A 9705-nucleotide genomic window follows, 5' to 3' on the forward strand; every position below is an offset into this window, starting at 1 on the left:
ACAGAAAACAAATGATTTTCAAAAACTGTTACAGCAAACAAATCTGTTTTCAAAAATTGTTACAGGAAACAAATTTGTTTCAAAAACTGTAACAGGAAACAAATTAGTCACAAATTTTTTTACAGAAAACAAATTTGTTTAAAAAAATGTTAACAGAAAACAGATGTGTGTCAAAAATTGTTGCAGGAAACAAATTTGTTTAAAAAACTATTTCAGGAACAAACTTGTTTCAAAATTGTTGCAGGAAACAAATTTGTGTCAAAAACTGTTTCAGGAAACAAATGTTTTTCAAAAACTGTTGCAGAGAAAAAAATTATTTCAAAAAACTAATACAGCGAACAAATTTGTTTCAAAAACTGTTGCAGGAAACAAATTTGTTTCAAAAACTGGTTTAGGAAACAAATATGTTGCAAAAACTGTTGCGGGGAAACAAATGTTTTTCAAAAACTGTTACAGAAAACAAATGTGTTTCAAAAGACTGTCACAGAAAACAAATGTTTTTCAAAACCTGTTACAGCGAAAAAATATATTTCAAAAAACTGATACAGCGAACAAATTTGTTTTAAAAACTGTTTCAGGAAACAAATTTGTTACAAAAACTGATGCAAAAAACAAATTTGTTTTAAAAAACTGTTACAGGAAACCAAATTGTTTCAAAAAACTGTTACAGAAAACAAATTTGTTTCAAACATTTGTCTAGAAAACAAGTGTTTTTCAAAAACTGTTACAGTGAAAAAAATTGTTTCAAAAAACTGTTACAGGGCAAAAAATTCTTTCAAAAACTGTTGCAGGAAACAAATTTGTTTCAAAAACTGTTACAGAAAAGAAATTGTTTAAAAAAGTTGTCACAGAAAACAAATGTTTTTCAAAAACTGTTACACAGAAAAAATTCATTTCAAAAAACTAATTCAGCGAACAAATTTGATTTATAAACTGTTGCAGGAAACAAAGTTGTTTCAAGAAACTGTTTCAGGAAACAAATTTGTTATCTAAAACTGTTACAGCAAACAAATTTGTTTTAAAAACTGTTACAGCGAACAAAATTTTTCAAAAGACTGTCACAGAAAACAAATGTTTTTCAAAAACTGTTACAGCAAAAAAAAATATTTCAAAAAACTAATTCAGCGAAAAATTATATTTAAAAACTGTTGCAGGAAAGAAATTTGTTGCAAAAACTGTTTCAGGAAACAAATTTGTTTCAAAAACTCTTACAGCAAAAAAAAATATTTCAAAAAACTAATTCAGCGAACAAATTATATTTAAAAACTGTTGCAGGAAAGAAATTTGTTGCAAAAACTGTTTCAGGAAACAAATTTGTTACAAAAAGTGTTACAAAAAAAATTGTTTTAAAAACGGTTGCAGGAAACAAATTTGTTTTGAAAAATTGTTAAAGGAAACAAAGTTGTTTCAAGAAACTGTTTCAGTAAACAAATTTCTTTCAAAAAACTGTTTCAAAAAACAAATTTGTTTGAAAAACTGTTGCAGGAAACAAATTTGTTTAAAAAACTATTTCAGGAACAAACTTGTTTCAAAAATATTGCAGGAAACAAATTTGTGTCAAAAACTGTCACAGAAAACAAATGTTTTTCAAAAGCTGTTACACAGAAAAAATGTATTTCAAAAAACTAATGCAACGAAAAAATTTGTTTTAAAAACTGTTTCAGGAAACAAATGTGTTGCCAAAACTGTTGCGGGAAACAAATGTTTTTCAAAAACTTTTACAGCAAACAAAATCATTTCAAAAACTGATACAGAAAACAAATCTGTTTCAAAAGACTGTCACAGAAAACAAATGTTTTTCAAAACCTGTTACAGCGAAAAAAATCATTTCAAAAAACTGATACAGCGAACAAATTTGTTTTGAAAACTGTTTCAGGAAAAAAAATTGTTACAAAAACTGTTACTGTAGACTCTGAACGGCCGACCTGCAAGGCTGAGCCTCACAAAGGGGTTTGTCACGTTGAAACACGCCCCGCCCTTTCCCACACAAATCACACTTCCCGAATCACGTGTAATAATCCACAGCGACAACAGCGGCAACAACCACAACGTCGTACACAATCAGGAACGGACAGAAACAGGGTTGAGAACGAAACGGGTACGGGTACGGGAACGGGAACGTAGACGGGAACGGGAACGTAGACGGGAACGGTTTTCTAAACAAGAAAACGAAACACATTGACATATGTCAACGCACAAAAATGCCAATGACTAACTTACCAACTATTTTGCGACACAGGTCAACAGGTACAGTACACGTATCAACAGTTGCAAGACGATGAAACAATCGCTGCAATCACTATAGGAAAATACAGCATGCCATAAGTCACACATAAAGCCATGAATTAATTTAGGTCACAAATCGAATTAAACACTCACCGACAATCACGGTAAACAGCCTTCACTTGAAGATTAATTAGTCAGTCGTCACAATATTTAATTTAGCCTTATTCGTCTCTAAAAATGCAACACAAACGAATTTACTTAATGCAGTAATAAATCACCTTACTCGACCACGTTGTACAGTAAAATGAACTAATCATTGCAACATACAGACAAAGGCCTTCTAATTTTACTGTTACGCACTTGGCGATTGTAACGTCATAGCAGGGGAAATAATGGGACAAATTAATCATGCGTAACTGAACGTGGAGATGTAACATACCCCCACCTAAATGTATGACCCGGGTAAATACATTTCACACACAAACAAACATCGAACGTTCAACGAAATTCAATAAACAAAACAGCACACTAAGCATCACTTTCAGCGGCGACAATCAAGCAAAGTTTTGCAATCGGTCGTTTGACACGATTGTATCGCGTTTGCACAAGCACCGAGCGTACAGTTCCCGTTTTATCGGGAAATGTATCCGCAACGCGACCCATCAACCACTTGGAGCGTGGCTGTGAATCATCCACGACGAGAACCACATCGTTGATCTGGAGATCTCTCCTCTTCTGGAACCACTTCTGCCTGGAAATGATGTTCGGTAGATATTCGCGAACCCAGCGGATCCAAAATTGATTCGCCAAGTACTGCACTTGCGCCCAACGGCGCCGCACGTAACAGTCCTTTTTGTCGAACAAGCCAGGAGGCAAATTCGAGTTGCATCTCATGAGCAGGAGATGATTGGGTGTGATCGGTTCATCATCTCGGGGATCAAAGGTGACAGGAACAAGAGGACGCGAGTTGAGTATTGACTCAACCTCAACAAAAAGCGTTGACAATGTTTCGTCGGAAACAACTTGCTGTGTCATCAGAGACGTCAGAATTCGCCGGATGGAGCGCACCATTCGTTCCCACGCACCTCCCATATGACTGGCTGTCGGGGGATTGAACGACCAACGAATTCCGCTTTGTTTCAGGTACTCCTCCATGTGAACTTGGTTCCAAGACTGCAGTGATTCTCTCAGTATCCGTTCTGCACCGACAAAGTTCGTCCCATTGTCGGAATATATATTTACAGGATTCCCACGCCGACCAATGAAGCGACGAAGCGCGTCGATGAACGAGTCTGTAGATAGGCTGTGGGCAACTTCGATATGGACAGCTCGAATTGATAGGCAGGTAAACACTGCCCCGTACCGTTTCACGATGCTCCGTCCCTGCTTAACTGGAAAGGGACCGAAATAATCCACCCCTACGTGTGAAAACGGGGGCTCGTCCGGATGCAGTCTTGCTGAAGGAAGGTCTGCCATCCTCTGTACTCCAGCGGAAGCATTTCTTCTCTTGCAGAACAGGCAATTCCCAATCACTCGGCGTACGGCTACTCCACCTTTAAGTATCCAAAACCTTTGGCGTAGCGACGACCAAGTGTGGCCCATCCCAGAATGTCCGACAAGACGATGATGTCTCTCAATAACCAAGTCAGTAAAATGACACGAATGTGGTAGAAGAATCGGATGTTTGGCATCGTACGGAATGAAAGCCTTTTCTAGTCGACCACCAACTCGAAGCACGGAGTTAACAACCATTGGATTTAGTTTGAACATGTGACGTTTCACAGAGGTCTTGGAAAGAGATCCCTTCTCCAACGCAGCAAGCTCAGGGCTGAAATGCTTTCGCTGCACATATTTAATCAACTCCAGTTCGGCAGCATTTAATTCTTCAACGGACAATGATCCACGATTATCCACCACAGCTTTGTCACGCCGAACACGCGACAGTAAAAAATTCTTATATCGTAGCAGCCATGCGATACTCTTTTTCAAACGATGCAACGAAGAGTACCGATGGATGATCCTCTCAACAATGGTCTGCTTCTCTACAACCATATGTATGGAGACTTCCTGCTTTTTTACGGGACTGAACTCAGCAGGTAAATCGGGTAAAACAATCGGACTCACGGGCCAGTGATCCTCAGACTCCAACAAAAACTGTGGACCACGCAACCAGCGGCCAGTCGTCACTAACGCCTCTGACGTCAAACCACGTGACGCCTCGTCCGCCGGATTGAGCTTTGAAGGAACATGTCTCCAGCTTGAAGGATCGCTTTGCCTTTCAATCTTTGCAATTCGATTAGCAACGAACGTAGGGAATCTCTTCTTCGAATTCCTGATGCTCTGTAGGACGGCAGTGGAGTCTGTCCAGAACACAGACCGATGCACTGGCAAGCCAAGCTCTCGTCGCATCATTTCATCTAGCTTCACGGATAGAACTGCCGCCGTCAGTTCCAGTCTTGGAATTGACACTGTTTTCAGCGGCGCTAGTCGACACTTGCCAACAAGAAACACGCAGTGAACACGCGAACCGACGTCGACTATCCTCAGATAACACACAGCTCCGTAGGCCACGGAGGAAGCATCTGCAAAGTGGTGTAACTCCCAACTTTGCACATCGCCGAAATCATCGGGCTTAAAACAACGAGGAAGACACAGGTCATGAAGCTTCGGTAAACGCCCAAGCCATTCGCTCCATTGTGTTGCTTCCGATTCCAAAATGCAGTCGTCCCAGCCAACTCCACGTTTGCACAAACCTTGGAGTAATAATTTGGCTCCAAGCGTGCACGGTGCAACGAATCCAAGAGGGTCGTACAGCGAACTCAATGCAGAAAGAAGTCCTCTTCGAGTCTTCGCCGTTTCAGGAAGGTTGACCTTAAATCCAAACGTATCTTCGTGCACGTTCCAGTGGACACCAAGCACTCTCTCTGTGACGTCATCACTCAAGCTTTTGTTTCGCACTGCCTTTGACCTCTCTTCTTCAGGAATTTTTGACAGAATCTTCTGGTTATTACTGAGCCATTTTGTCAAGTGGAATCCTCCGCGTGACAACAAATCTGAAATCTCTTTGGTCATTTGAATTCCCTCCACTGTAGATGCAACCGAAGTCAGGCAGTCGTCCACGTAAAAATTTCTTCTGACGACCGAAGACGCTTGTGCATTGAAATCTTGACCAAAATCCAAGGCTGTTTGCTTCAAGCAAAAACTCGCGCAACTAGGGGATGAAGTCGCCCCGAACAGGTGCACAGTCATTTGATGCGCTGTTGGTTGATTTGTCAAATCCCCTCCTGGCCACCACAGAAATCGCAAGGCGTCCCTGTCCTTAGGGGTAACACGAATCTGGTGGAACATCGATTCTATATCGGCCACCAAAGCGTACCGCTCTTTGCGAAATCGAGTCAAAACACCCACCAAACTGTTTACGAGATCCGGGCCCTGCATCAGCACATCATTGAGGGAAACGCCCTTGTGCTTTGCAGCGCAATCAAAAACTACACGAACCTTGTCTGGCTTACGGGGATGAAGTACAGGATGGTGTGGTAAATACCAGCAAACACCATCAACCGATTCGATTTCTTCTCGAGGTATCTCTCTTGCGTACCCTTTCTCGAGGTAGGACTGTATTGTGCTCACGTACTTTCCCTTCAGTGAGTGATCCTTCTCCAGGCGTCGCTTCAAGTACGTCAGCCGTCTTTCGGCCATTGGCTTGTTATCTGGCAAACAAGCTGAGCTTTCTCTCCACGGCAACGGCAGCTCATAGTGACCTTCCACCATTTTCACGTTCTTTTGCATGATACCATACGTCTTTCTGTCTTCGCGCGACGTGGGGAAATCTAGAACAGCAGTTTCGTTCCCAAAATCTGTCTCCCACAGACTAGAGATTTGCTTCTGTAAAGAGCTGTCTCTAGACTTCACGAAGTTTACCTGATACCTCGATGATGCACACGGAAGGAGTGAAGGGCCAAATAATGTCCATCCAAAAGGTGTCTTGACAGCAAACGGTTTCCCTTTTGGACCACGACGCATCTCCTCAATGAACAAGGCGTCTGGATTATCCAGACCAATCAGCAATGTTACAGTTCCTTTCTCTATTAAGGGAAAATCCAAGTCACGTAAATGTGGGGCACCCCTTAATGCTTCTTTGCTAAGAATCGGATTAGGACGAACGGGGATTTCACCAACGGTTATTACTTTATGGAGAAATATATCATCTCCGCCACCTACTGGAGAAACATAGAAACTCACTGAAACTGCCGTATGCTCTTTGGCTTCATCTGTCAGTGTTTGTAAAACAATCTCCTTAGTCTCACCTTTCATGCCCAGGGCTTCAATCAACCTTTGGTTACAGAAGGTTCCGGTAGAACCGATATCCAAAAATGCGTAAGTTAAAACCTTCCGGCCTTCGTATTTTACCTCAACCGGTACGACACACTGATACACGTCGTCGTAACCGCATTCGCCGGGCGTTGCTACTGAACATGAAGCGACCTTTTGTGGTTCAACCGGTGTCGCTGGTGACTCTGGCTTTGCGGCTGGAGCAGGCCTATGCAGCAATGTGTGGTGATAGTGACTCGAACAGTCGTTTTCTTCGCAGGCAGTTCTCGCTTTACATCGTCTAACACGGTGACCTGGAGTAAGGCATCTGAAGCACAATCTCTTACGACTGACAAATTCCACACGTTCGGAGTACGTTTTACGTTTGAACTCAAAGCACCTGGACAAATCGTGAGCCTTACCACAGAACGGACACGTAGCGGAAGTAGTCGGCCTCTCTGCCGGACGCTGTCGAACTTCTACTGGGTTCACAACGTACGCAGACGCTCTTGGCTTTCTCATCGGTGGACCAGGATCCTTGTCGCGCCTATATCCCATGATCCTACTTCCGTAGAGGGAATTTTCCACCTCAGCACGCTCCGAAACAAACTGAACAAAGTGGCTAAACCCGGCTTCACGATTAGTGCGATGTAGAACTTCAACTGATCGCTCTATCCATTTTTCCTGCAAGCGATAGGGCAACTTGTCAATGAGCTGCAGCATGGTGTCAAGTGAATTAAGACCGGCATATTCATCGATATCCTCCAGTGTAGTGAGACATTTTTCCAGCAGATCTGCAAACTGCATTAGTCGTTCCGGTTGATCTCCTTTCAAGCGAGGACTCTTCTTCAAATGCTGCTCACAGGCATTTGCGATAATGTGCGGCTGTCCGTACTCATGAAATAGCTTTTGACGTGCCTGTCGATAACCCTCGACTGGCCTTTTCGTCAAGTGATCAATTTTAGGTCGCACTTTGTCATCACAATGTTGCAGCAGATAAACCAACCGCAAATCGTCAGAGTGAACTTTAGTGGCAACGTGCGCTTCAAAGTTGCGAATGAACGTCCAGTATTCCATTGGATCGCCGTTAAATGACATTATCTTCGGACGCGGTAGAAAACGCTCATCTGAGCTGTAACGAGGTTCCTGCGCTACTGTGGGATTATTCCTATTTTGACAATCGTATTGCGGAGTAGCGTAGATAGGAGGCTGATGACTTACTTTAGGCAGCTCCTGCCTATCACAGCGCGGTGCGAGTTTTGGACATTCGGTGACCGTTTGCACAAAAGGCCTCTCTACGGTTGACGGATAAACGAATTCCGCTTCGAATTTACCTTCCCATCCGCGAGCTTCGATTTCGGCTAGTTCGGCTTGACGTTGTACCTCGCGAATTTCTGCGTCGGCTGTCAATCGGCGCTCTGACTCACGCAACTTCTGTTCTTCATCACGCAACTTGCGTTCTTCATCACGCAACTTGCGTTCGTCATCAAGCAGCTTCTTTCTTCGCTCGTTCTCCTCATTCTCTTCGTCCTGTCTCTCCTTGGCCTGACGAAGCTTTGTGCGAGCCATCTCAAGCTTAATTCGTGCTTCAGTTCTACGAACACTGGAACTCGTACTTGCAGAAGTAGGGCAACTAGAAGTGCAACTTTTAACCGACTTTTTTGAACCAACTTGTGGCGGTGGGGACGTAGCAGGCTGGGCCTTTTCGATCCATTCAGCAACCCTGCTATCAAACTCCGTCTTCTCCTCAGCGTATCGCTTTAACAAATCCTTGACAAGGTCTTCATTTTCAGGTGAATTTAAAGTAATATGCTCCACAAGAAGTCGGTACCTTTCATGTATAATTCGCACCGATGTATGTACAGAAACTAAGTTATTGGGACTGACCATTAAACGTTCCGTTTGGGTGTAGGATTCTTGCAATAAACGTTGCAATTTGATGAGCTGTTCACCCTTATCTTCTTCAATCGTGTCGGAATTCATTTTTTAACCAAGCAACAGCTTCTTTCCAATAAGGAAGAGTAGAAAGCTTCCCTCAATCAGCTACAGTCGAAACTTCCTTTTCAACGAGCAGTAGTTGAAAACTTCTTTATGTAGACTCTGAACGGCCGACCTGCAAGGCTGAGCCTCACAAAGGGGTTTGTCACGTTGAAACACGCCCCGCCCTTTCCCACACAAATCACACTTCCCGAATCACGTGTAATAATCCACAGCGACAACAGCGGCAACAACCACAACGTCGTACACAATCAGGAACGGACAGAAACAGGGTTGAGAACGAAACGGGTACGGGTACGGGAACGGGAACGTAGACGGGAACGGGAACGTAGACGGGAACGGTTTTCTAAACAAGAAAACGAAACACATTGACATATGTCAACGCACAAAAATGCCAATGACTAACTTACCAACTATTTTGCGACACAGGTCAACAGGTACAGTACACGTATCAACAGTTGCAAGACGATGAAACAATCGCTGCAATCACTATAGGAAAATACAGCATGCCATAAGTCACACATAAAGCCATGAATTAATTTAGGTCACAAATCGAATTAAACACTCACCGACAATCACGGTAAACAGCCTTCACTTGAAGATTAATTAGTCAGTCGTCACAATATTTAATTTAGCCTTATTCGTCTCTAAAAATGCAACACAAACGAATTTACTTAATGCAGTAATAAATCACCTTACTCGACCACGTTGTACAGTAAAATGAACTAATCATTGCAACATACAGACAAAGGCCTTCTAATTTTACTGTTACGCACTTGGCGATTGTAACGTCATAGCAGGGGAAATAATGGGACAAATTAATCATGCGTAACTGAACGTGGAGATGTAACAGTTACAAAAAACTAATTTGTTTTAAAAAATTGTTACAGGAAACAAAGTTGTTTCAGAAAAATGTTACAGAAAACAAATTTGTTTGAAAAACTGTAGTAGGAAACAAATTTGTTTCAAACACTATTTCAGGAACAAATTTGTTTCAAAAACTGTTGCAAAAAACAAAGAATTTGATTTAAAAAGTTTTCACAGAAAACAAATGTTTTTCAAAAACTGTTACATCGAACAAATTTGTTTCAAAAACTGTTGCAGGAAACGAATTTGTTTCAAAACCTGTTTGAGGAAACAAATTTGTTTTGAAAAATTGTTAAAGGAAAC

General features: G+C 42.1%; 1 protein-coding gene across 4 annotated transcripts; it reads right to left on the reverse strand.

Annotated features, from left to right (window-relative positions):
* Window positions 1–1991: 1991 nt before the first annotated feature.
* Window positions 1992–9383, reverse strand: LOC145204866 (uncharacterized). Of its 4 annotated transcripts, none has more exons than XR_013853546.1 (2): window positions 2380–9383; window positions 1992–2299 (listed from the first exon to the last, which is right to left on the reverse strand). XR_013853546.1 is itself a non-coding variant. In XM_080077478.1 (2 exons), exon 2 carries the CDS (start codon window positions 8518–8520, stop codon window positions 2755–2757), a length of 5766 nt encoding a protein of 1921 aa, XP_079933604.1. In that variant the 5' UTR covers window positions 8521–9024; window positions 9105–9383; the 3' UTR covers window positions 1992–2754. The 4 variants fall into 4 exon arrangements, 2 of the variants coding, with proteins under 2 accessions (XP_079933604.1, XP_079933603.1); XR_013853545.1 differs by having other exon boundaries at window positions 1992–2156; window positions 2221–9383; XM_080077478.1 differs by having other exon boundaries at window positions 1992–9024; window positions 9105–9383.
* Between the last annotated feature and the right edge of the window lie 322 nt (window positions 9384–9705).

Source organism: Phallusia mammillata, chromosome 8 (assembly GCF_965637545.1).
Source record: "Phallusia mammillata chromosome 8, kaPhaMamm4.hap1.1, whole genome shotgun sequence".
Lineage (NCBI taxonomy): Eukaryota > Metazoa > Chordata > Ascidiacea > Phlebobranchia > Ascidiidae > Phallusia > Phallusia mammillata.

Bases quoted from the DNA above. Each gene is read 5' to 3' on its own strand.
- LOC145204866 (XM_080077478.1), bottom strand. From the start codon at position 8,520: ATGAATTCCGACACGATTGAAGAAGATAAGGGTGAACAGCTCATCAAA.